We start from the raw sequence: 26,477 nt of genomic DNA, 5'->3' as shown, positions 1-26,477 counted from the left end.
TGGGGACCCCCCTTTACCTTCTCCCGCAGGTAGAAGCCGAGCCCCAGCGCCAGGAAGACCAAGCCCAAGACGAAGCCCCCGACCCCCACCAGCGTCTTGCTGCGGACGGTGTCCGGTGGCATCTCTGGGGGGAGCCGGGGGGGTCAGCACCCCCAAAACCTCCTCCCACGCACCCCCCGGCACCCCACAGAGCCCGGCCCGCTCTCCCCCAGCCCACCCGGGGGTCCCTGAAACCTCCTGCCAGTCCCTTCCCAGCCCCTGTAGGGATCCCACCCAGCCCCTCCCAGACCCTTTAGGACCCTCCAACCCCCCTCCCATCACCCCCAGCACCCACCAAACTCCCTCCCAGTCGCCCCCACTGTGCCCCCGGTGCTGGGGGGGCCGGGCCGTACCCCAGTGCCGGCTGAGGGGGTGCTCCAGGCTGACGTGCTCCACCTGGCAGCTGTAGGTGACCCCGCGCCGGGGGGGGATTTCCAGCAGCACCAGCACCTGGTAGCTCCAGTCCCCGTTGGGGACCACGTCGGTGGCCACCACGTGCTCCGGCAGCTCCTGCCCATCCTGGAACCACCTCACCTGCACCGGTGCAGGGTAGAAATCCATGACGGAGCAGAGTAGGCGGCCGGGGCCGGGCTGGGAGCTCGACAGCACCAGCGAGATGGACACGCTGGGGGGCACTGGGAGGGAGGGCACAGGGCTTGGAGGGCATTGGTAGGGATTGGGATGGCATTGGGAGGGACTGGGATGTCACTGGGAGGGACTGGGAATTGACTGGGATAGAAGAGGATTGGCTGGCGGGGCACTGGGGAGAGAGTTGGGAGATGTGGGAGTGAAGTGAGAACGACTGGGAATGGACTGAGAGGGTCTGGGAATGGATCCAGAGGGTCTGGGAGTGGAGTGAGAGGGAGTGAGAGGGACTGGGAATGACTGGGAATGGGCTGGTCTGGACTGGGAAGGAAGCGATCGAGACTGGGAGGCTGAATCCTGACGAGGGAAGTCTTTGGTTTGGGTCTGCCTGGCAACTGGAGCGTCATCAGAGAGGCGCGCTGGGATTGGCTGAGGGCGGGAGCTCGGTGGCCTCAGCGGGGTGGAGGCGCGGGGGGGCACTGGGAGAGACTGGGATGGACTGGGGTACACTGGGAGAAACTGGGATAAACTGGGAGAGAATGGAGTGGACTGGGAAGAACTGGGAGGGAGCCAAAGGGCATGGGAAAGGCCGAGGGAGGGCTGAAGGGTCTGGGGTGATTCCCAGGGAGGGTTTGAGGGGCTCCAGAGTCATTCCCGGGGCAGAGCCCGAGGGGACCCGCTCTGCCCCACGCTCACCTCTGCGGTTCACCAGGAGCGGGGTGGACACCTCGTAGTTGTACCGGCATAGGTCCACCGCAGACCGTCTGTGCTCCAGCCATTCCGGGTCGCTGTTCCAGTACTTGGCAACCTCCTCCCCGTCCGGTGTGTCCCCCACATAGACCCCCACATCGCTGTCGAAGTGCACGTACTGCTCCCGGTTGTAGATGAATGTCTCGAAGAATCTCACCCGCTCGGTGCCGTTGATGAAGTAACACTCGCTCGTAGTCAACTCCTGGAACACCCCTGTGTGTGCAGGACACGGGTCAAGGGTGTCCTCGTGTCCCCCCCCATCATCCCTTAGGCCCCCCCAGCAGGCTGGCAGCTCAGGGGGCCACCCCGGACCCCCCTTTCCCACCCCCCTCTGCCCCATGGACGCCCCAGCACCGGCTCTTGGGTGAGGGGAACCCCCCAATCAGCCCCCGGGGATGGACAGGGGGGTTGGGAACCCCCCACTGCTGATCTGATCCCCCCCAGAGCCTCAGGGAACCGCTCCAGGGCTCAAGGGACACCCAGGGATCCCCAGGGCACCCCTCTGCCTGCTCTCCCACACCCCCTTGCCCCCTCTCCCACCCCTTTCCCAACGTCCCCACAATCCCCAGAACCCCCCCGCCCTCACTCTGGGGCTCCCACCTCTCCCACTCACTCCGGGCTTTCCAACCCCCCTCCCACTCACTTTTGGGGCTCCCATCCCCTCTTTTCTCCCCTCTTTCCCCCCTTTCCCACCCCATCCCCCTGCCCGCCCCCCCCGCTCACCCGACAGCTCCTCGCCCGCAGCCGGGGGGGCTCCCAGCACCACCAGCACCGCCAGCACGGCCCCAGCTCCCCGCACACGCTCCATGCCCAGCGCCGGACAGCTGCTGACAGCCCAAAACCAGCCGGGCGGCGCCGTTTTGGGGGGTTTGGGGCGCGCTGGGCTTGGCTGAGGGCGCAGTTGGGGCCCTTTTGTCGAGGCGTCTTCCCGGCGACTGATGAGTCATCAGCGCGGCGCGCTGGGATTGGGCGCGGGCGGCGTGGGCGCTTTGGGATTGGCTGAGGGCCCTTGGGGGCCCCCGCGGCAGCCCCGGGGCTGGGGGGTTCGGGGGGTCCGTGGGCTGCGGGGGAGGGGGGAGCTCAGGTGAACCCAAAAATGGGCTTCCAGGGAGTGCAGAGAATTGGGAAGCTTTACTGGGAACACCGGGAGCAGTCGGCTGGAGTCAGAACAAAAGCAGGTACAGGGGGACACATGACCCCCCCAAAATCAGCACGGGGATGGATTGGCGGGTCCAGGCTGGGCCCCCTCATCCCTCTAAGGACCCTCCAAATCCCTTCTCAGCCTTTCCATTTCCCCGCAAAGTTGCTCCCATCCCCAAAAGACTCCCCCAAACTCCCTCCCAGTTGCCCCCAGGACTCACCAAGGCCCCTCTGAGCCCTCCCAGCACCCACCAACCTCCTTCTCAGCCTCTCCATTCCCCCCTAGACCCTTTTACTTACCCCGAAACTCCCTCCCAATTCCCCCTAAGGCCCCCAGAGCCCCTCACCCCCCTCCCAGTGTGCCCCCGGTGCTGGGGGGGCCGGGCCGTACCCCAGTCCCAGCTGAGGGGGTGCTCCAGGCTGACGTGCTCCACCCGGCACCGGGGGGGATTTCCAGCATCCCCAGCACCTGGTAGGTCCAGTCCCCGTTGCCTCAAGAGAGCGCAGAGGAAAAGACTCCAGGCCAGGGGAGTGGATGAGATGAGATAAAGAGAGCAGGTCCTTCAGTGGAGCCTCAGGCCAGGGGAACACACACGACGGGCACCCCCCAGGCAGTGGCTCTGGGATTTTAGAACAAGGTCCATCCAACCCCAGATCTCTCCACCCCCCACTTCTGCCCCGTTCTGCCCCCAACACACCCCTTTGGGAATTGGACTTGGGATCTTTGGGACCCATTCTTCCTCAACTTCATCTTCTTCACAGCACCCACAGTCCTTGGAGCTCCTCCAGAGTTCTGGGCTTGAAGGTGGCTGTGTCTGTGGGATGTCTTCTGGTCCAGGCTTTTCTACAATTCTGCCTTGAAAAGAAGACTAAACACGCTAACGGGATTTAGAGGGATTGATATGGGATGGGGTAACAGGGTTGGGGATGTGCAAACATTATGCTACAGGGTAAGGGATAGAATGCAGCTACATTAAAATCTACAATCACTACACCACTACTTCTAAAATCTACAAAAGTTAAAAAACCAAAAAGCTCTGAGGCATCACACCTCTTCTTTTACAGTTCTATCACAGCTTTTTATAAGTCAATCATATTGTATTATAGAGCTCCATTTCTATGTTGGGTAGGTACACCTTTTATATATCTTTATATACCTTTTATGAACCTTTATATACCTTTTATAAATCTTTTAATGCCTTAATGAATTCCCAGGGATCTTGCTTGGAACTCCCTGGATCCAGGGACTGAGAGGATCTCCCTGAATAACACTTTCAGTGGGCACTGGAATCCTCAGGGTCCTGGAAGCCCTGGAGCATCAACAGCTTTGTCCCTCCAAGGGGGTCCCAATTTGTTTCCAATGGTTCAAGAATACAAAAAAACCTAACTACCAGTTTCCAAAACCAAATAAACCAAATACTAGTTTCCAAAACCAAATCAACTTATAAGTCCAGAAATCACAAGTTAATATCCAAAATACCAGAAAGGATTTCTTCAAGATTCTTTCTTTGCAACGTGAAGTACAGGTTGCAAAATAAACAAATAAACAAAATAAACCAAATACCTGCTTCCAAAACCAAATAAACCAAATACCAGTTCCAGAACCAAATAAACCAATGAGTCCAGACTCCCAAATAAATATCCAAAATCATGGCTGAGCTGCATGAATGAAGATTTGGGAAGGGCTCTGCCCACATTTGCTACAAGCACACTGGTGGCTAAAGAGGCCAATACGAGATAGACACGTCCAGTTGCAAAAGGCAGAGCAGAAAGACTCCTTGGATGGGATCGACAGGACACGGTTCTTTCTGCGTTGTCTTTTCTCCTCGATGGTGATCCTGCTGCGTTCTCAAAGGAAGCAGCAGCGTTAGAGATGGGGTGTCTCCAGACCTCCCGACTGGAGGCCAGAGTAGACCAGTGATGAAGATCAATGTGGCCAAGGCTGAGATGTTCTTTCAGGCAGTCCTTGTATCTCCTCTTTGGGGCTCCTCTCTTGTGGCAGCCGGTGGCAAGTTCACCACAGAGCACGATCTTAGGGAGAGGGTGGTTGGTCCTTCATCCTGGAGACGTGCCCTGCCCAGCACAGCTGTGTTCTCAGCAACATGGCCTCAATACTTGTGACTGCTGCCTGTTCTAGAACAGATGGATTGGTCACATCATCTGACCAGTGGATGTTTAGGATTGTACGGAGGCAGCGTTGATGGAAGCGTTCCAGGAGTCGCAGGTGGTGGCTGTAGATGACCCATGATGGGATCCATATAAAAGAGTAGACAGCACAATGGCTCTGTAAACACTGATCTTGGTGCTTTTCTTCAAGTGTTTATTTCGCCAAACTCTTTTATGGAGTTTTTGGAAAGCATTATATGCCTTTGCTAACCTGTTGTCCATCTCTCCGTCAATCTCACCATCCGAGGAGATGAGGCTGCCCAGGTAATTAAACTGCTGGACTGATTTGAGCTCTGATTGGCCAATGGTGATGTGGAGATGATGGGGGACTTCCTGAGGTGGAGGTTGATGGAGAACTTCTGTTTTCTTTAAGCTGACTTTCAGCCCAAAGAGCTCAGCAGCCTCAGCAAAGCAGGATGTTAAACGCTGCAGAGCTGCTTCTGTGTGAGCGACGAGGGCGGCGTCATCAGCATAAAGCAGCTCCTGGACAAGATGGTTTAAGGTCTTGGTGTGGGCCTTCAGTCGCCTTAGGTTGAAAGGGCTTCCATTAGTACGGTATTGGATGTAGATCCCGTCCTGATCAAGACGTCACGTGTGTTACATATTCATGACCCACGGGCAGTGGGCGGTGCTCTCTGTAAATCTCGGGACACGCCCCTGGCCCTGCGCACTTCTCTCTGCTGCTCGTCTCGGTGGTCGCGGGGGGTGAAGGCTCAACGTCTTCCTCTCTCGGAGCGTGCGCAGTCACTCAGCGCCTTCCCCTGGCGACGGCTCCTCATTGGCTGCCCGTCTGAGGGCAGGTGCAGGGGGGTCCCTGTGCCCAGGAATGGGGGTTAAGGGTGGTACCCGTTTGAGAATGGGGGCTCAGGGGGGTTCTGGTGCCCAGGGAAGGGTGTTCAGGGGGGTCCCAAGGATGGATAAGGGGGTACAGGGAGGTCTTGGTGCCAGGGAAGGGGCACAGGAGAGTCCTCTTCCCAAGAATGGCAGTTCAGAGGGGTCCCAGTGCCCAGAAATGGGAGTTCAGGAGGTGCCCGTTCCAGGGGGTCCCACTGACCCTTCATTGCCCCCCTGGGTCCCCCAGGAGCCCCAGGAGCCCCCCCAGCCCCAGCGCTGGAGCCATCGCGCTGCTCCGCTGCGTTTGGGGAACATCCCTCCTTCAACCTGTCCTGCTTTGGTCACAGGCCTGCAAAAACAGTTTCTTCTTCTGGAATGCTTCCCAGCCCTGGGGGCAGGCCAAGATACTCCTTCTTATCAGTGCTGCTCAGGCCCACGTGGTTTAGTCTCAGGACTAAGATATCCACCTGAACGCAGCCGTGGGTGGATCCAGGACTCAGCCCTGCCTGGTACAGCTGAAGGAATTCACAAGACTTAAACTCTATTTGTCACTGCTCTGCCTGTGATGTCACTGCTGTCCCTGTGATGTCACTGCTGTGACTGTGATGTCACCGATGTGCCTGTGATGTCACTGGTGTATCTGTGATGTCACCGCTGTCCCTGCGATGTCACCGCTGTGCCTGTGATGTCACCGCTGTACCTTTGATGTCACAGATGTCTCTGTGATGTCACCACTGTTTTTGTGACATCTCCGCTGTCTTTTTGACGTCACCACTGTCTCTGTGATGTCACCGATATGCCTGTGATGTCACCAGTGTCCCTGCGATGTCATCAATGTCCCTGGGATGTAACTGCTGTGACTGTGATGTCACCGATGTCTCTGTGATGTCACCAATGTCCCTGTGATGTAACTGCTGTCCCTGTGATGTCACAGCTCTCTCTGTGATATCACTGCTGTGCCTGTGATGTCATCAATGTCCCTGTGATGTCACCAATGTCCCTGTGATGTCACTGCTGTCTCTGTGATGTCACCGCTGTCCCTGTGATGTCACTGCTGTGCCTGTGATGTCACTGTTGTCTTTGTGATGTCACTACTGTCCCTTTGTGATGTCACTGCTGTCCCTGTGATGTCACTGCTGTTACTGTGATGTCACCGATGTGTCTGTGATGTCACTGCTGTCCCTGTGATGTCACTGTTGTGTCTGTGACAGGTTTTTTTTCCCCTCTCCCTTTACTTTGGGCTCAGGGGGCCCAACAAACACCACTCTGTTCATGCCCCAGGGTGCTGGGTTATACATTTGGGTTTTGTGGGATAAAACCAACTGTTTGTCTGTATAATCGTACTTATTGTGTTATTTTATTAAATTGTTATTCAGACTTATAATCTCTCTTTTAGGTTGAGTTCATTTCCCCTGCTGCTTTACCTTTAAACCAGCACAATCAGACTCCTTTGGACACTCTCTACTGGCTCCATCTCTTCCTTCCATTGTGTCCCCCCAGAGTGCCCCACTATTGAGGTGAGGCCGCCCCAGGGCAGAGCAGAGCGGGACAATCCCCTCCCTGGCCCGGCCATGCTGGGCCTGATGCCCCCAGGACAGGGTTGTCCCTCCTGGCTGCCAGGGCACTGCTGACTCCTGGCCAAGTGGGCACCCCCAGGACCCCCAGGGCCCTTTCCCAGCACTGCTCTCCAGCCTCTCATTCCCACTCTGTCCCCACATCTGGGGTTGCCCCATCCCAGGGGCAGAATCCGGCACTGCCCCTTGTGGAATTCCATGGGTGGTGATTCCCAGCCCTGGCATCTGTCCAGGTCTCTCTGCAGGGCCTCCCTGCCCTCCAGGGACTCAGCAGCTCCTCCCAGGTTGGGGTCATCTGCAAACTTGCTCCGTGTCCCTTCCAGTGCTGCGTCCAAGTCATGGATGGAGATGTTGGAGAGTACAGGGCCCAGATGGAGCCCTGGGGAAGCCCCCTAGTGACCCCCATCTGATGTCCCCCCAGTCACTGCCACCCTCTGTGCCCGACCCGGGAGCCCATTGCTGGCCCAGCACAGGGTGTGTTTATCCAGCTCTGGGCTGGACACTTTGTCCAGAGGGATCTGGGCACGGACACTATGGGAAGCTTCACTGAAACCCAAAAAGGTCCCATCAATTGCCTTCCCTTGATCAGTCAGGGGGTGATGATGTCATAAAGTAACTCAGGTGTGATCAGCAGGCCTTTCCTCTGGGGAAGCCGTGCTGGCTGTGATACCCCACAGCAGGGTGGGAGCTCAGGGGCCACCCCAGACCCCCCTTTTCCCACCTTTTCCCCCGTGGCCACTGCAGCACTGGCTGTTTGGTGGAGGGGAACCCCCCATCAGCCCCCCAGGGATGGACAGGGGGGTTGGGGACCCCCCCAGTGCAGATCCAACCCCCCCAGAGCCCCAGGGAACTGCTCCAGGGCTCATGTGATGGGGACACCAAGGGACCCCCATGGGACTTCTCTTCCTGCTGTCCCACCCCCCCTTTTCTGCCCCTTTCCCACCCCTTTCCTGTGGTCCCCACAAGCCCCACATCCCCCCTGCACTCAGTTTGGGGCTCCCACCCCCCTCCCAATAACTTTGGGGTCTCAACACCCTTCACACTCAGTTTTGGGGGTCTCAGCCCAACACTTTTCCCTTCTCTCCCACCCCTTTCCTATTGTCCCACTAAACCACAGCTTCCCTGTGCTCCCTTTGGGGGTCCCACCCCTTTGGCCCCTCAGCTGAAGGGGTCCCACCCCCCCTTTTTCCCACCTCTTCTCCCCTTTCCTGCTCCCCTTTCCCCATCCCCTCTGTGGCAGGGGGAGTTCAAGGCTTAGACAAAGTTGATTGGAGAAGTCCTGCCCTGGAGTCCCGAGGTGCAGAACGGACTCCCTGGCTTTCTGAACTCCTGCTCCCAGAGGAGTCTGGGGGCAGCTGGATCCAATCTCAGCCTTGGGTTATGCCAATGCTTTGAATTTAAGGAATTATAGAGATGGGATTGAACCAGTTTTGTCCCACAGGTTTTAATGATGGAAAAGCAGATATATTTATATCAATGAACTACTTATTCTTAATAATGATCAGACAAAAGGTCTAAACCAGAATTATTTACTACACAACATACACAGTAAAACTACCAGTAGTACAGGATAAGGTAGGACAGGGCACTACACTAAAGCAATTGTTGAAGCAATTCTACTGAACGTGGCAAACAAGCAATAATTCTTAATTAGAGAGGGATGGAACTCCCCCAGAGCAGCGCTCGTGGGGAGATCTCTGCTCTCAACCTCCAGCAGTGACCTTGGGGGGTCCCCAGCCAAGGCAGGAATCTCCACACCCCCCCCAAGAAGGGTTCTGTTGGAAGAACCTGCCCCTGGGAAAGGGGACTGGCCATTTCTGGTAGGAACCCAGGGACTGACAGTCCTTGGACTCCAGGGGTTCCCTCACCATCAGGGGCTTCATTTGGGGTGAAACCAGTCTGGGGTCCAACATCTCCTGCCTTGTCCCGGCCCCCTCTCAGCTCAGCACTGACCCCTTTGCAAATGGGGCATTGTCTTGGTGCCATTGCAGGGGGGATGTCCTGCCCCAGTGTCCCAGTGTTCCTTTAATTGCCAGAGGCCCTGCAGTGTCCCAGTGGCCCCTTGATTCCATGACCTTCTGAAACACCTCAGGCTTCCTTTGGTTCCAGGAGGCCCCCCTGTCACAAAGGCCCCTGGATTCCATGAATTCCGCAGTGTCACAAGGTTCCTTTTTTTCCATGGGGCCCTGCAGTGTCCCAATTGTGCCTTGATTGCAGGAGTGTCCAAATTCTCCCAGGGTTCCTTTGGTTTCAGGAGGTCCCGCGGTGTCCCAGCGGCCCCTTCATTCCAGGCAGGCCCAGGGAGACGAAGGCAAAGACGGAGCCCCGACCCCCGTCAGCATCTTGGGGGGCGGGGGGGCAGGACCCGGGAAACGGCGGCGGCTGCTGGGAAGGGACTGGGATGGACTGGGATGGACCGGGATGTATTGGGACTGACTGGGATGGACTGGGATGGATTGGGATGGACTGGGATGGACTGGGATGGACTGGGATGGACTGGGACAGACTGGGATGGACTGGGATGGACTGGGATGGAATGGACTGGGATGGACCGAGACAGACTGGGACAGACTGGGATAGACTGGAATGGACTGGGATGGACTGGGATGGACTGAGACATCAGGATACACGGGGACCAGGACTGGGACCCAGCAGGACCCCCCTGGGAGCAGGATCTGAGCACACTGGGACCCTCCAGGACCAGAACTGGGGCAACAGGGATCATACTGGGAGCAACTGGGACCACACTGAGGACTACTGGGAGCAACTGGAGGCGACATAGGACATAGTGGGAGTGCCTTGGAGTCACTGGGATCATACTGGTGGAAACTGGAATGTTACAGGGGCAACTGGGAGTGACTGGGAAGGACTATGAGCATGCTGAGGGCTCTACTGGGATATACTGGGAGTGTCTGCAACCATGGTGGGGGTAACTGGGACTGTACTGGGAGTGACTGGGACTACGTGAAGGGGAATTAGGACCAGGCTGGGGGCAACTGGAAGGAACTGTGAGTGACTGGATTTACAATAGAAGCAACTGGGATTGAGTGGGACTGTCAGGAGGGAAGACCGGGATCATACTTGGAGTGACTGGATCTGTGCTAGGGGCAACTGGGAGCAACTGGGACCATACTGGGATCACAGTGGGAGCAGCTTGGCCCATGCTGGGAGCAACTGAGAACACACTGAGGGTGACTGGGGTCATACTGGGATCATACCAGGAGTGAGTGGGATCATGCAGGAGGGGATTGGGATCATACTGGGAGCAACTGGGAGTGCACTGTGGATGACTGGAAGTGGTTGTGAGCAACTGGGATCATGCTGGAAGCTTCTGGAGGCAACTGGGAATGAGTGGGACCACATGGAGGAAACTGGGAGCAACTGGGAGAGACCAGGAGTGACTGGGATCATCCTGGGACTGAGTGGGCGCTGAATCCAAAAAATCGGTCCGAGAAACTGCTCAGAGACTTTTTTATCTTTAAGCAGCAAGGTATTTGTTTATTCAACGTTGGGAGCAAGCCAGCTCACGCTGGACAAACTTGCTCCAAGGCTTCACACAAAATCAGCATTTTTATACAATCTTCAGCTGGGATTAAATGCATATTCAAGTGATTCCAACCTCTATCTCTGCATATCAATAATAGGCGGAGTATAGGTGGAGCTCAGGCGGGGCTTGGGGCGGTGCTTCTCTTGGCCCTCAATCCTGAGGGGACTTCCACTCTTCCTCCATGGCTCTGGGGCTTCAACTCATCTTCCTCAGCTTGACCTTCCTTCTCTTCCATTGTTCTTGACCCACTCACTGAAGCTTGGAAAAAGCCCTGGCTCCCAGCCTATTCCTCCTCTTCCAATGTCTCCCTGATCCTGCTGTCTCTCTAATTTATCCCCTCTAGGCCTAGGACATGTTCCTGGACTATTCTCTGAAGCTTTGCTCCAGTCAGTAGAACAGAACGAGCACAGATGGTCTTGGCTGTTGGGAGCTTGTTAGCAGGCCCAAATTTCTTAGTGAACTCTTTTGGGCCTGGCCTCCTGTTTCACCAGGGACACAGCCCGGGCCCGGGTGTTGCCATTCCCATTCCACGGGTTTGCATTCCTGTTCCAGGTGTTCCCATCCCATTCTAGTTGTTCCCATCCCATTCCAGGTGTCCCCATTCCCATTCCAGGTGTTCCCATTCCCATTCCAGTTGTTCCAATTCCCTTTCCAGATGTTCCATCCCATTGAGGTGTCCCCATTCCCATTCCTATTGTCCCTCCTCCCATTCCTGGTGTTCCCATCCCACTTCTGTTTTCCCCATTCCCAGTTCTTGGTGTTCCCATTCCCATTCCAGGTGTCTCCATTCCCATTCCTATTGTCCCAATTCCCATTCCAGGTGTTCCTATCCCAACTCTGTTTTCCCTATTCCCATCCCAGGTGTTCCCATTCCCATTCCAGGTGTCCCCATTCCAATTCCTGGTGTCCCTAGTCTGCTCCCAATGTTACCATTCCCATTTCACATGTCCCCATTCCAATTCCATGAGTTCCCATTCCCATTCCTGGTATCCTCAACCTGCTCCCAATGTTCCCATTCCCAATGTTCACATTCCCATTCCCAATGTCCCCATACCCATTCCAGGTGTCCCCATTCCCATTCCAGGTGTTCCTATTCCCATTTCAGAGTTTCCCATTCCCATTCCTGACGTCTCCATTCCCATTCCAGGTGTTCCCATTCCCATTCCTGGTGTCCCCATTTCCATTCCAGGTGTTCTCATTCCCATTCCAGGTGTTCCCATCCCTATTCCAGGTGTCCCCATTCCCATTCCTGCTGCCCCCATTCCCATTCCTAGTGTCCCCAGTCTGCTCCCAATGTCCCCATTCCCATTCCAGGTCTTCCTATTTCCATTCCTGCTGTTTCCATCCCATTGCTATTTTCCCCATCCCATTCCTGATGTCCCCATTCCCATTCCAGGCATTCTCATTCCCATTCCAGGTGTTCCCATTCCAGGTGTTCCCATTCCCATTCCAGGTGTCCTCATTCCCATTCCCCCTGTTCCCATTCCCATTCCGGGTTCCCAGTGAGGAACTGCGGGATGCCGGAGCAGGAGCCAGAATTTATTGCCCAAAGCAGGAGATTTTCACACCAAAATTAACCCCCGGTTATGTCACCACTGTCCCCGTGATGTCACCAATGTCCCTGTGATGTCACCAATGTTCCTTTGATGTCACCAATGTCCCTGTGATGTCACCACTGTCATTTCCCCTGCTGGTTTACCATTAAACCAGCACACCAGGTCTGTGCCCAACGGGGGTCCCTGTGGATCATCCAACGCGGGTCCTCCCATGGCTGATGGAGTTGGAGCAGCGGCCGAAGCTCTTCCCACAGTCGGGGCACTCGGGGCTTCTCTTACCGGTGGGTCCGTTGGTGGGAGGTCAAGGAAGAGCTCTGCGTGAAGCTCTTCCCACACTCCCCACAGTGGAAGGGCCTCTCCCTGATATGGAGGCGACGGTGGGTGTAGAGGGTGGAGCTGTCCCACATTCCCTACACGTGTAGGGCTGTTCCCCAGTGTGGATGTGCTGGTGGCTGAGCAGCTTGGTGCTTGTGCTGAAGCTCTTCCCACATTCCAAGGACTTGTAGGGCCATTCCCTGGGGTGGATGCAACGGTGTTTGCAAAGGCTGGAGCTGTCCCTGAAGCTCTTCCCACACTCCGCACACGTGTAGGGCCTTTCCCACTGTGGATCATCTGGTGTCGGAGCAGGGTGGAGCTCTGAGTGAAGCTCTTCCCACACTCCCCACACGTGTAGGGCCTTTCCCCACTGTGGATCATCTGGTGTCGGAGCAGGTCGGAGCTCTGCCTGAAGCTCTTCCCACATTCCTCACACATGTAGGGCCTTTCCCCACTGTGGATCATCTGGTGTCGGAGCAGGATGGAGATCCGAGTGAAGCTCTTCCCACATTCCTCACACGTGTAGGGCCTTTCCCCACTGTGGATCTTCTGGTGTTGGAGCAGGTGGTGGATCTGACTGAAGTTCTTCCCACACTCCCCACACGTGTAGGACCGTTCCCCACTGTGGATGCGACGGTGCTTGCGGAGGTTGGAGCTGTCACTGAAGCTCTTCCCACACTCCCCACATTTGTAGGGCCGTTCCCCAGTGTGGATGTGCTGGTGCCTCAGGAGGTTGGATCTCTTGCTGAAGCTCTTCCCACATTCCAAACACCTGAAGGGCTTTTCCCTGCTGGGAGGCTGCTCAGGGACCACCAGCTCGCAGCTCCGCCTCAAGCTCCGGCCGCCTTCCCGGCACACGCTGGCTCTTTCCTCCTCACAGCCCCCTGGGCTGGCTTTGCAGCCCCTCCTGCGGGGGCATCTCCGGCCCTTTTCCTCCCCGCTGCCTTCCTGCGCCGGGGAGCCCTTCAAAACGGCCTCTCCCACCAGGCTCTGCCGCCGGGATTTGTCCTCCGCGCTCTCCGGCCTCACCTCGGGGCCTGGGGCAGGAAGCAACAAGGACACGCTGGGGATTTGTCTCCAGCCCACAGGGAAGCCCAAGGACATCCCCCCAACTCCGGCCCCAGCAGGACGGCCACAAAGGACCGACCCAAACGGGCACTGACTTCCTCCTCACCTGCCTGGGGGGCCCGCGGCATCTTCCTCTTCCTCGCAGCCTCCTCCTCCATCCGCCCAAGCTTTGGGAAGCAGAAATCCTGATGGAGGGGGGAAAAAGGGGTGAGCGCATTGCCTTGGGGGTTTCTCCTACCCAAGTCCATCCCTAGAACTCACCAGGTAACTTGTGCCCATAAAAACCCCCAAAACAACAACATTCAGCCCAAAATCCCCTCCCAGGAGTTTCCCCTCTCTGCTCTCTGGGGTTAGGGGGGTCCCCCCTGTCTGGCCTGATGGCATTTCTGCCTGCACTGGGGGCCCCCTTCTCTGGGCTACTGGGGGTCCCGCGGCTCCAGGGGGTTCCCACTCACCAGGGTCCCCTTGAGTGTTGCCAGTGGGGTCCCAGGGCTCACTTCTCCCCACTCTGCCTCCCGGGGCCGGCCGGCCCTCCTCTCTCGCCTCCCACCCTCGCAAACCTCTTGGCGCTCTCGGTTCCCACCCCGCCTCAAGGCCCCCCCTCCTCTCCACACTCCAAGGCCTTCCCCCTCTCCGGGACCCCCGCTTAAGGGGCCCGACGCTCCCTCTCTGCCCCCCCCCCCCCAGCATTTCGAGGGTATCCCAGCTCCGGGATTGCCCCTCTCTGCTCTCCCCCCTCTGGGCCCCCCTTTGGCCCCCCTTGCCCAATAAGTCTGATTATACAGACAAGCAATTGGTTTTAATCCACAAAACCCAAATGTAGAACCCACCACCCTGGACCATGAACAAAGTGCTGTTCCTTGGGCCCCCCCGCCCCGAGTCCAAAGTAAAGGGAGAGGAAAATACCTGCTGGTGGGAGAGCTGTTGCAGTCTGGTCAAAAGTGGGGATTGCAGTCCAGTTGAGGATGGTGGTCTCAGGCTGCTTGAGAGCGGTGATCTGCAGTCCTCCTCTGGATCCCACAAGTGGTAAAAAGGTTCCGAAACTCCAGGTTTATATATTCTCCAGTTCAGGCAGGAATGCCCAGTCCTCCCCTCAGAGCGGGAAATTCCATAAAAGGATGCTTAGTTCTTCCCACAGAGTGGGGAATTCCATAAAAGGATATGAGGATGCTCAGTCCATAAAAGGCTATGAGGGTGCTCAGGACATCCCCCCCACCTCGCAGGCCTCTTCTGACAACAGTTCCTGGGAAAATGGCATGGAAGGCCAGAGAATACACAGTTTTGGGCTACACCCATCCAGTGAGGAATCGGTCCCAGCTGTTCTAACTAGGACACTGTGTCCGTCATCGCTGCCATCATCATCATCATCGGCCTCGTGGGAGTCGGTGTCTGGAAGCTCCGATCCGGTAACTCCCGGGATGGGGGTCGGGAAGGGGCACGGATCCGCCCGGCAGCATTCCGGGGATCCTGTGCCACGGGTGCTGATCCCTCTTTCTTTCCATAGGGAGGAGGGAGGGGAATGGATACGACCCCGCGCCCACCAGTGAGTCCCAGCAGCGTGTGTGGATCCAGATCCTCTGGGCAGGGATCCCAGGATGGATGCCGGGATTCCAGAGGGGAATGGGGGCCTAATGGCTGGAGCGGGATTGGAAGGGGATTCCAGCTCAGGGCAGGATTCCAGAGTGGGATCAGGTGGAATTGTGGACTGGGATCAGGGCTGGATTCTGGGGTGGGATTGGCGTGGAATGGATGGAGTGGGATTGGGGTGGGATGGACGGAGCAGGATCAGGTGGGATTCCAGAGCAGTTCCTACTCTCCCTGGGCTCCACAGCCGGCTCCATCCCCTGGGATGGAAACAGGGACATGGTGACTCCTTTCCCCGCTTTCATCCCAGCAGGAATCACAGCCTGAGCGATCCTGGAGCTGGATCAACCCCTTCCCTCTCCCTGCGGAAAGGCAGGAGCTGCTGGCAGAGCTCATCCCGCTGCTCCCACCCACCCCGGCCCCCCTGCGGCTCTTCCCGATGGATCAACTTCCTGCTTTTTCCCGTGTGGAACCCAGGACCACAATTATTCCTGAAGCTTTAATTTGGGTGTGAAAATCTCCTCCTTTGGGCAATAAATCCTGGCTCCCTCCTCTGGCATCTGGCAGTTCCTCTGTTGGAACCAGGAACAGGAATGGGGACAGGGGGGCTTGGATGGGGAGACTGGGAGCAGGTTGGGGACAGCAGGAATGGGAATGGGAACTCCAGGAATGGGAATGGGGACATTGGGAGCAGGTAGGAGTCACCAGGAATGGGAATGGGGACACCGTGAGACAATGGGGAAAGGGATCGGGACACCAGGAGCAGGATGGGGACATCAGGAATGGGATGGAGACGCCAGGAATAGCAATGGAGACATTGGGAGCAGGTTGGGGACAGCAGGAACTGGGAATGGGGACACCAGGAATGGGAACGGGGACATTGGCAACAGGTTGGAGACACCAGGGACTGGGAATGGGGACATCAGGAATGGGATGGTCACACTGGGAATGAGAGCACCAGGAATGGAGTGGGAACATGAGGGACAAGGATGGGGACACTGGGAACTGATGAAGAGGAGCAGAGACCCCAGACTCACCTAAACCCCTCTGAGCATTGAGGGCCAAGAGAAGCTCTGCCTGAGCTCTGCCCATTATTAATACGTATAGACAGATGTAATCACATGAATATGATTTATCACATTTAATCACATATGAAAATTGTATAAAACCTCTGATTTTGTGTGAACCCTTTGAGCAAGTTCTCTGTGGTCCAAACCACGCTCGCTCCCGACGTTGGCAATAAATCCCTTTGCTGTTCAAAAGATCCAAAACTCTCTGAGCAGTTCTTCAGACCGGCTTTTTCAGCATCACAGAGGCAAAGGCACAAACTGAGGGATGCCCTCAGAGTTCAACATTCTCACCAAAGCTCCCCTCTCAGCTTCCTTTACACTGACCTCTTCCTGCAAGGACCTCCTTCCCATTCTGCTGATGCTTCTCAGGTTGTGTACCACCAGAAAAAAACCAAATGCCAAGGGATGTGCTTAGATTCACCAAGGATACAGCCCACCAGAATTAACATCTGATTCAGACTGGTAGGAAAATGCTCACCTGGCTCCTCTGCCCCCCAGTGCCCAAAGCCCACCCACTGCTTGCATCCCACCTGGAAAGAACAAAAAGACGCTCACAGAACGACCTTTGAAGAGAAGTGCCTGTCAGAACTGCAAGGAGGGATGCACAACAATCTCACGTGGGGGATATTCTCTGCTCTGCCCTGCAGACCCTTGTGCTGGGGTCAAAACACAGCCTCTCTGCTTCCCTCTCCGGAGGGACTTGTTCTTAGACATCCCTTTCCCCTCCCGGCAATTCCCAAGCCTGGACCCGGCTCCCATCCCCTCTCTGCCTCAGAGCCCTCAACTTCTCTTGCAGAGAGCTGGCCCACAGCCTGCACTGGGGCAGCATTTCCTTCCTGGGCCCTTTCCAGCTGCCCCCATGGGGACACTTCCATTTTCTGGGCCAGGCCCCAGAGGCAATCCCAACCAGTCCTGCCCCTCGTCCCCAGCCCGGCTCACTGACTCCTGGGGGCCCCTGGAAGCCAAGAGCCAAAGGCCGACCCCCCCAGAGTGCAGCCCCACCCATCTGCACTGGGGCCCCAGGGCTTCCCTTTCCCAAGCAGCCCCTGCAAAGCCTTGTCAGAGAGAAAACTGGGTGACCCGAGTCCTGGATGCTTTTAGGAAAGAGGTCTAAACATTTCTTGAAGAATGGAGGGGGGTGACTTTTTTATTCTTGACCTTTCCAGTTCTCCATTTGGGGGCAGGATGTCCTCTGGGCCAATGTTTTGTTCCCTTGGCAGTGAGTGCAGCCTCAGAGGGCTGAGCCCTCTCTGGCTGGGCTTGGCCTCTCCTGCAGAGACTCAGGCCTGGCTGGGCTGCCCCAGGCAGACGCTGCAGGAAGAAGAGCTCAGGCCGCCTGGCTCTGGTGTCCCTGGGGCTCAGCCTGTGCCCCATTGCTGTGCAGGGGCTGAGCCCCACCTCTGCCTCGGGGCCTTGGCCAAAGGGCTGGCAAGGAAGAGGCCCAGCAGCCTTGGGGCCTGCCCAGCTTTCCTCCTCCCTGGGGGCTCTCAGTCCTCCCCTGACACCGTGTGGGCCCAAGGCCTTGCTGGCTTCGGGCTCACAGCCCGCCGGCCCCATCCCAGCGGCCTGACCCCCCTCCATCCCCTCTCTCCAGCCTCTCCTGCCTTTTCTGGCAAGGGGCCATCCAAGGAAAACCCCGGTTCTCAGCAATGGCACCTGTGGCACGGCTGCAAGGCTCGAGTGGGCCAGGCAAGAGCAGGAGCACCGAGAGCCTGAGGAGCCAGGAGATGCCCTGGCTGGGCATCGTGCTGCTGCGGGACGAGCTGACACCTCTGCACAGTCTCTGCCCGTCCCTGCCAGCCGACTTCTGCCCAGGCTCTGGGCACAGGGACGCAGCACTGACAGTTTTCAGCCACCGCGCTGTTCCACAGAGGCTGTGATGTCACAAGGCCCTTGCCTGGCAGCCAGGAGATGGGCAAGGCAAGGCAAGGATGGAGCCTCGGAGCCACCAGCACGCTGTCCCCAAAGGCTGGGGTGGCACAGAAGCCCAGAGTCCCTGAGCTTGGCAGAGACTTGTGAGATCAACCGGCGTCCAGCCTACGCCCCATCCCCAGCACGTCAAGCAGACCACGGCACTCAGTGCCATGACCAGTCTTTGCTTAAACACCTCCAGGGACGGTGACTCCACCACCTCCCTGGGCAGCCCATTTCAATACCTAATCCCTGTTTCTCTCCAAAAAGTCCTGCTCCTGTCCCTGACAAACAGCCCCTGACAGGCAGGTCCTCGTGTCCTCTTGTCCTAGCGCCTGTTGCCTCGGAGAGGGGGCTGACCCCCACCTGGCTCCAGCCTCCTGTCAGGAAGTTGTGGACAGGGAGAAGGTCTCCAGGTTGGAGAAGCCCAGCTCCCTCAGCTGCTCCTCACAGGACATGCACTGCAGACCCTTGCCCAGCTCCATTGCCCTGCTCTCCACCCACTCCAGCCCGTCAAGGTTCTCCCTGAACTGAGGGGCCCAGAGCTGGACACAGCACTCCAGCTGTGGCCTCACCAGTGCCCAGTCCAGCAGAAGCATCACTGCCCTGCTCCTGCTGCCACACTCTTTCTGATCCAGGCCAGCCTGCCCTTGGCCTTCTTGCCCACCCGGGCACCCGCTGGCTCAGGTTCAGCCTCTATCCACCAGCACCGCCAGGGCCTCTCCCACGGGGACCCTTTGCAGCTCCTCTGCCCCCAGCCTGGAGCTGCAGGGGGTTCTTGTGGCCAGAGGCCCCAAAGGCACCAAAGGCACTCTTGAACCTCATGCCCACGGGCTCAGCCCAGAGGTCCAGCCTGGCCAGGTCCCTCTGCACAGCCTTCCTACCCTCCAGCACATCCACACTGCAAGCTAACTTGGGGTCCTCTGCCAATTTGCTCCTGGAAGACTCAATGCCCTCCTGCAGATCCCCACGAAAAATAGGCAACAGGACTGGGCCTGTTCCCCAACAAGTTCTAGTGCTTGACAAAGGAGCCCACCCAGCAGTGGGGAGAAACTGCTGGCAGGAGATTGAATGGGGGCAACAGACAATGGATGATGGACAAGTTCTGGCCCATGGCCATTTGTTAGAAAAACAAAGTAAAAGCTTAAGGCCTGCCATATTTCAGTGGTCAGAGACCTGGCAGAGAAATCTATTTTTGAGACCAAGAAGGCAGAATTTCTAAACCACAAAGACCCTTAGAGAAACCAGAGACGAAGACAAAACTAACACAGACGGTTACTGAGGCTCTCTCTATCCAGGGAAAAGACAGTTCCTTTGGATACATGTCTGGAATAAAGACAAGTGCCAGAAATATTCAAAGACAAAAAATATCTTTTATTATAGTGAGAATAATAATAATAATCATCTTAGCAAAGAGAATCAGGAACTAAAAAAGGATCCAAAATATCTTATTTTGTGGCCTTAAAAACGAATACTACAAACAGCATTTAATTCAGTATTAACTAGTGAAAAAGGGGGTTAAACAGATACCAAAAAAGGGATCTTAACACAATATTATGGATAACTATTAACACAATATTGGTTAGTAAAAAGGGAAATTAAAGGGAAATACTGTGAACAACTCATTTATGTAACAATATTCAAGAATAAAAGGGGAATTAAAGTGACACTAAAGGGATATTAAAACGTTTGTTCTCTCAGTTGCTTCCTGTCAATAAACTGTGCTGACCCACACAGACAGGCCAGGGCTGTCAGGATCTGCAGCAGCTGGTCGGTGCCCGTGCTTAGCGGGCGTCCCCGCGGAGCCACAGTCTCGGTGGCAGGATGAGGATCGCTCAGCTCAGCAGTCCCGACACCCCATTTTATCAGTTCCACGTTACACCACGTAGGGCCAGTACCCAGTATAAGGTGATGCCTGAGTGGCAGCCAAACCCCTCCTGATCATCACCTCATGGCAACAGTCTGTGCCTGCCCTACTTGTAGGGCAAGGGGCCAGCGACCCCTGCCCACACCATCTTCCTCCCATCATCATCTTTCTCACCCCCATGTACGACCTCTACCATTGTGTTTGAAGGGTAGATGTATCTATCTTGCAGTATGTAGCAAAACCAAGGAAGAACTCAGCTCTGATAATAGGGGATATCAAGCTGACTTGCTAAAAAGCACAATGGACCTTCCAATTAGCTTGTGCCATGAAGTTACATTGTAAACCAACCATACTCTGGCTGGTTTCACATCCTAATATGATTCCTTTCTCACACCTCTATGCTCCACTGATCATCTAATTCAAAAGTACCCCCCTTACACTTTGATCCGTTGGGGGTGAGGGAGGGAAGCCCCCACACTCAGGGAAGTTATGAGTTATTATATCCATGGACAGTGTCCCGGGCCATGCCACGAACCCCCAACGTCTCCCAGGCCTGCCCAGAGTTTCCGTGAGGGGCAGGGAAAAGGCTTTTATCCACCTTCCAAGATTGGCAGAGGGGGGATGGGCTTTGATGGGCCATGCCATGAACCCCCAACACCTCGGACAGCCCAGAGCAGAGTTCCTGTGAGGGGCCTGGTAAACTCGGCTCTTCTCTCATTTCCAGGGCTTGACACCTTCAGCAGCACTGGAGGGGGAGATGGGCCCAGCTGCCCATCAGAGGGATAATGCCAAATCCTGCAAAAGCCGCAAAAAGCCTCCTGGCCACCCCAGAATGCAGAAATCATTGACTGTTTCAGTCTCTGACAGGTTCACACAGGAAAAAGCAGGAAGTTGATCCATCAGGAAGAGCCGCAGGGGGGTCGGGGTGGGTGGGAGCAGCGGGATGAGCTCTACCAGCAGCTCCTGCCTTTCCGCAGGGAGAGGGAAGGGGCGGATCCAAATCCGTGATCGCTCAGGCTGTGATTCCTGCTGGGATGAAAGCGGGGAAAGGAGTCACCATGTCCCTGTTTCCATCCCAGGGGATGGATCTGGCTGTGGAGCCCAGGGAGAGTAGGAAATGCTCCGGAATCCCTCCTGATCCTGCTCCATCCATCCCACCCCAATCCCACTCCATCCATCCCACCCCAATCCCACTCCAGAATCCAGCCCTGATCCCAGTCCACAATTCCACCTGATCCCACTCTGGAATCCTGCCCTGAGCTGGAATCCCCTTCCAATCCCGCTCCAGCCATTAGGCCCCCATTCCCCTCTGGAATCCCGGCATCCATCCTGGGATCCCTGCCCAGAGGATCTGGATCCACACACGCTGCTGGGACTCACTGGTAGGCACGGGGTCGTATCCATTCCCCTCCCTCTTCCCTATGGAAAGAAAGCGGGATCAGCACCCGTGGCACAGGATCCCCGGAATGCTGCCGGGCGGATCCGTGCCCCTTCCCGACCCCCATCCCGGGAGTTATTGGATCGGAGCTTCCAGACACCGACTCCCACGAGGCCGATGATGATGATGATGGCAGCGATGACGGACACAGTGTCCTAGTTAGAACAGCTGGGACCGATTCCTCACTGGATGGGTGTAGCCCAAAACTGTGGATTCTATGGCCTTCCATGCCATTTTCCCAGGAACTGTTGTCAGAAGAGGCCTGCGAGGTGGGGGGGATGTCCTGAGCACCCTCATAGCCTTTTATGGACTGAGCATCCTCATATCCTTTTATGATCTGAGCATCCTCATATCCTTTTATGGAATTCCCCGCTCTGAGGGGAGGACTGGGCATTCTTGCCTGAACTGGAGAATATATAAACCTGGAGTTTCAGAACCTTTTTACCACTCGTGGGATCCAGAGGAGGACTGCAGCTCACTACTCTCAACCAGCCTGAGACCAGCACCCTCAACCGGACTGCAATCACCACTTTTGACCAGACTTCAACAGCTCTCCCACCAGCAGGTTTTTCCCTCTCCCTTTACTTTGGCCTCGGGGGGGGCCCAAGGAACAGCACTTTGTTCATGGCCCAGGGTGGTGGGTTCTACATTTGGGTTTTGTGGATTAAAACCAATTGCTTGTCTGTATAATCAGAGTTATTGGGCAAGGGGGGCCCAAGGGGGGCCAGAGGGGGGCCCAAGGGGGCTGGGCCAGGAGGGGAAGGGCTGCAGGGGGCGGATCCCGGAGGAGGAAACCCGCCAAAAGCGGCGGCCCAGCCGAGGGAGGAGCCGAGCGGGAGCACAAAGAAGAGCAGCCAAAAGGTCCTGGCGGTCGCTCGGCAATGGCGGGAGGGGCGAGAGCGGTTTGGGGGCTCCTTGTGAGAGCCGGGGTGGAACCCCGGTAGCCGCGGAGTGGGGAGAGCGGAGAGGGGCGATCCCGGAGCTGGGGGACCCCCGGAATGCTGGAGGGGGGGGGGAGCAGAGAGGGAGTGCCGGGTCCCTTAAGCGGGGGTCCCGGAGATGGGGAAGGTCTTGGAGTGTGGAGAGGAGGGGGGGCCTTGAGGCGGGGTGGGAGCCGAGAGCACCAAGAGGTTTGCGAGGGTGGGAGGCGAGAGAGGAGGGCCGGCCGGCCCCGGGAGGCAGAGTGGGGAGAAGTGAGCCCTGGGACCCCCCTGGCAACACTCAAGGGGACCCCGGCGAGTGGGAACCCCCCGGAGCCGCGGGACCTCGTCAGCCGGGAGAAGGGGGACCCCCAATGCAGGCAGAAGTGCCATCAGGCCAGACAGGGGGGACCCCCCTAACCCCAGAGAGCAGAGAGGGGGAATTCTGGGAGGGGATTTTGGGCTTAATGTTGGTGTTTTGGGGGTTTTTATGGGCACAAGTTACGCGGTGACTCCTAGAGCTGGACTTGGGCAGGAGGAACCCCAAAGGCAACGCACTCACCCCTCGTTTCCCCCCCATCAGGATTTCTGCTTCCCAAAGGTTGGGCGGATGGAGGAGGAGGCTGCGAGGAAGAGGAAGATGCCGCGGGCCCCCCAGGCAGGTGAGGAGGAAGTCAGTGCCCCTTTGGGTCAGTCTTTTGTATTTTGTGGCCGTCCTGCCGGGGCCGGAGTTGGGGGGATGTCCTTGGGCTTCCCTGTGGGCTGGAGGCAAATCCCCAGCGTGTCCTTGTTGCTTCCTGCCCCAGGCCCCGAGGTGAGGCCGGAGAGCGCAGAGGACAAATCCCGGCGGCAGAGCCTGGTGGGAGAGGCCGTTTTGAAGGGCTCCCCGGCGCAGGAAGGCAGCGGGGAGGAAAAGGGCCGGAGATGGCCCCGCAGGAGGGGCTCCAAAGCCAGCCCAGGGGGCTGTGAGGAGGAAAGAGCCAGCGTGTGCCGGGAAGGCGGCCGGAGCTTGAGGCGGAGCTGCGAGCTGGTGGTCCCTGAGCAGCCTCCCAGCAGGGAAAAGCCCTTCAGGTGTTTGGAATGTGGGAAAAGCTTCAGCAAGAGATCCGACCTCCTAAGGCACCAGCACATCCACACTGGGGAACGGCCCTACAAATGTGGGGAGTGTGGAAAGAGCTTCACTCAGAGCTCCCACCTGCTCCGACACCAGATGATCCACAGTGGGGAAAGGCCCCACATGTGTGAGGAGTGTAGGAAGAGCTTCAGGAACAGGCGCACCCTCCACAATCACCGACGCATCCACAGTGGGGAAAAGCCCTACACGTGTGGGGAGTGTGGGAAGAACTTCAATCAGAGCTCCACCCTGCTCCGACACCAGATGATCCACAGTGGGGAAAGGCCCTACACGTGTGAGGAGTGTGGGAAGAGCTTCAATCAGAGCTCCAACCTGCTCCGACACCAGATGATCCACAGTGGGAAAGGCCCTACACGTGTGCGGAGTGTGGGAAGAGCTTCAGGGACAGCTCCAGCCTTTGCAAACACCGTTGCATCCACCCCAGGGAATGGCCCTACAAGTGCTTGGAATGTGGGAAGAGCTTCAGCACAAGCACCAAGCTGCTCAGCCACCAGCACATCCACACTGGGGAACAGCCCTACACGTGTAGGGAATGTGGGACAGCTCCACCCTCTACACCCACCGTCGCCTCCATATCAGGGAGAGGCCCTTCCACTGTGGGGAGTGTGGGAAGAGCTTCACGCAGAGCTCTTCCTTGACCTCCCACCAACGGACCCACCGGTAAGAGAAGCCCCGAGTGCCCCGACTGCGGGAAGAGCTTCGGCCGCTGCTCCAACTCCATCAGCCATCGGAGGACCCGCGTTGGATGATCCACAGGGACCCCCGTTGGGCACAGACCTGGTGTGCTGGTTTAATGGTAAACCAGCAGGGGAAATGTCAGCGGTGACACCTGGAATGGGATGGAACACCTGGAATGGGAATGAGAATGCCTGGAATGGGAATGGGGACATAAAGAATGGGATGGGGACAATAGCAATGGGATGGGAACACCAGGAATGGAAATGGGAAGACCTGGAATGGGAATGGGGACATTGGAAGCAGACTGGGGACACTAGGAATGGGAATGGGGGCAGCAGGAATGGGAATGGGGACACGTGGAATGGTGAGGGAACACCTGGAATGGAAATGGGAACACCTGGAATTGAAATGGAGACACCTGGAATGGGAATGGAGTCACCTGGAATGGAAATGGGGACACCAGGAATGGAAATGGGGACACCTGGAATGGAAATGGGAACACCTGGATATGAAATGGAGACACCTGGAATGGGAACACCTGGAATGGGAATGGAGACACCTGAAATTGGAATGGGGACACCAGGAATTGAAATGGAGACACCTGGAATGAGAGCACCTGGAATTGGAATGGAGACACCTGGAATGGGAATGGGGACATCAGGAATGGGAATGGGGTCACCTGGGCTGGGAATGGGAACATTGGGAATGGGAACATTGGGAGCAGGCTGGGGACACCAGGAATGGGAATGGGAACATCTGGGATTGGAATGGGGGCACCTGGAATGGGAATAGGGAAAACGGAGGTGGGATGGGAACACCTGGAATGGGAATGGGGACAATAGGAAGGGGAATGGAGACACCTGGAATGGGAATGGGAACACCAAGAACTGGGAATGGGGAATTCAGAAGTGGGATGGGAACACCAGGAATGGGAGGAGGGACAATAGGTATGGAGACACCTAGAATTGGATGGAACACCTGGAATGGAAATTGGTTCACATGGAATGGGAATGGGAACACCTGGAATGGGAATGGGAACTCCTGGAATGGGAATGGGGACACCTGGAATGGGATGGGAACAACTAGAATGGGATGGGAACACCTGGAACAGGAATGCAAACCCGTGGAATGGGAATGGGAACACCCGGGCCCGGCTGTGTCCCTGGTGAAACAGGAGGCCAGGCCCAAAAGAGTTCACTAAGAAATTTGGGCCTGCTAACAAGCTCCCAACAGCCAAGACCATCTGTGCTCCTTCTGTTCTACTGACTGGAGCAAAGCTTCAGAGAATAGTCCAGGAACATGTCCTAGGCCTAGAGGGGATAAATTAGAGAGACAGCAGGATCAGGGAGACATTGGAAGAGGAGGAATAGGCCGGGAGCCAGGGCTTTTTCCAAGCTTCAGGGAGCGGGTCAAGAACAATGGAAGAGAAGGAAGGTCAAGCTGAGGAAGATGAGTTGAAGCCCCCAGAGCCATGGAGGAAGAGTGGAAGTCCCCTCAGGATTGAGGGCCAAGAGAAGCACCGCCCCAAGCCCCGCCTGAGCTCCACCTATACTCCACCTATTCTTAATATGCAGAGATAGATGTTGGAATCACTTGAATATGCATTTAATCACAGCTGAAGATTGTATAAAAATGCTGATTTTGTGTGAAGCCTTGGAGCAAGTTTGTCCAGCGTGAACTGGCTTGCTCCCAACGTTGAATAAACAAATACCTTGCTGCTTAAAGATAAAAAAGTCTCTGAGCAGTTTCTCGGACCGATTTTTCGGATTCAGCGCCCAGTCAGTCCCAGGATGATCCCAGTCACTCCTGGTCTCTCCCAGTTGCTCCCAGTTTCCTCCATGTGGTCCCACTCATTCCCAGTTGCCCCCAGAAGCTTCCAGCATGATCCCAGTTGCTCACAGCCACTTCCAGTCATCCCCAGTGCACTCCCAGTTGCTCCCAGGATGATCCCAATCACCTCCTGAATGATCCCACTCACTCCTGCTATGATCCCAGTATGACCCCAGTCACCCTCCGTGTGGTCTCAGTTGCTCCCAGCATGGGCCAAGCTGCTCCCACTGTGATCCCATTATGGTCCCAGTTGCTCCCAGTTGCCCCTAGCACAGATCCAGTCACTCCAAGTACGATACCAGTCTTCCCTCCTAACAGTCCCAGTCAATCCCAGTTGCTTCTATTGTAAATCCAGTCACTCACAGTTCCTTTCAGTTGCCCCCAGCCTGGTCCTAATTCCCCTTCATGTAGTCCCAGTCACTCCCAGTATGGTCCCAGTCACCCCCACCATGGTTGCAGACGCTCCCAGT

The 26,477-nt window shown here is 56.6% G+C and overlaps 2 protein-coding genes across 3 annotated transcripts in view; one reads left to right on the top strand and one right to left on the bottom strand.

Moving 5' to 3' along the window:
- The window catches only part of LOC135405985 (class II histocompatibility antigen, B-L beta chain-like), a 4,275-nt gene extending 1,990 nt beyond the window's left edge, over positions 1-2,285 (bottom strand). Inside the window, exons 1-4 of the mRNA XM_064640497.1 lie at positions 2,098-2,285; positions 1,321-1,587; positions 393-674; positions 18-124 (exon numbers count right to left, since the gene is read on the bottom strand). Coding sequence (XP_064496567.1) covers positions 18-124; positions 393-674; positions 1,321-1,587; positions 2,098-2,182 — 741 coding nt within the window. The 5' untranslated portion in view covers positions 2,183-2,285. The remainder of the gene's footprint in view (positions 1-17; positions 125-392; positions 675-1,320; positions 1,588-2,097) is intronic.
- Positions 1-26,477, top strand: part of LOC135404424 (class I histocompatibility antigen, F10 alpha chain-like) — a 538,949-nt gene that overhangs the window by 461,922 nt on the left and 50,550 nt on the right. Inside the window, exon 6 of one of the 2 annotated variants that reach the window (XM_064639162.1) lies at positions 15,079-15,117. In XM_064639162.1, the coding sequence (XP_064495232.1) occupies positions 15,079-15,117 (39 nt within the window). Of the gene's footprint in view, positions 1-15,078; positions 15,286-26,477 lie in introns of those variants that run through there. The other variant, XM_064639158.1, reaches the window with a different exon arrangement.

Source organism: Pseudopipra pipra, chromosome W, assembly GCF_036250125.1.
Source record: "Pseudopipra pipra isolate bDixPip1 chromosome W, bDixPip1.hap1, whole genome shotgun sequence".
NCBI classification, from domain to species: Eukaryota; Metazoa; Chordata; class Aves; order Passeriformes; family Pipridae; genus Pseudopipra; species Pseudopipra pipra.
Note: the sequence above shows the minus strand (reverse complement) of the source record. Positions and strands in the feature narration are given on the sequence as shown.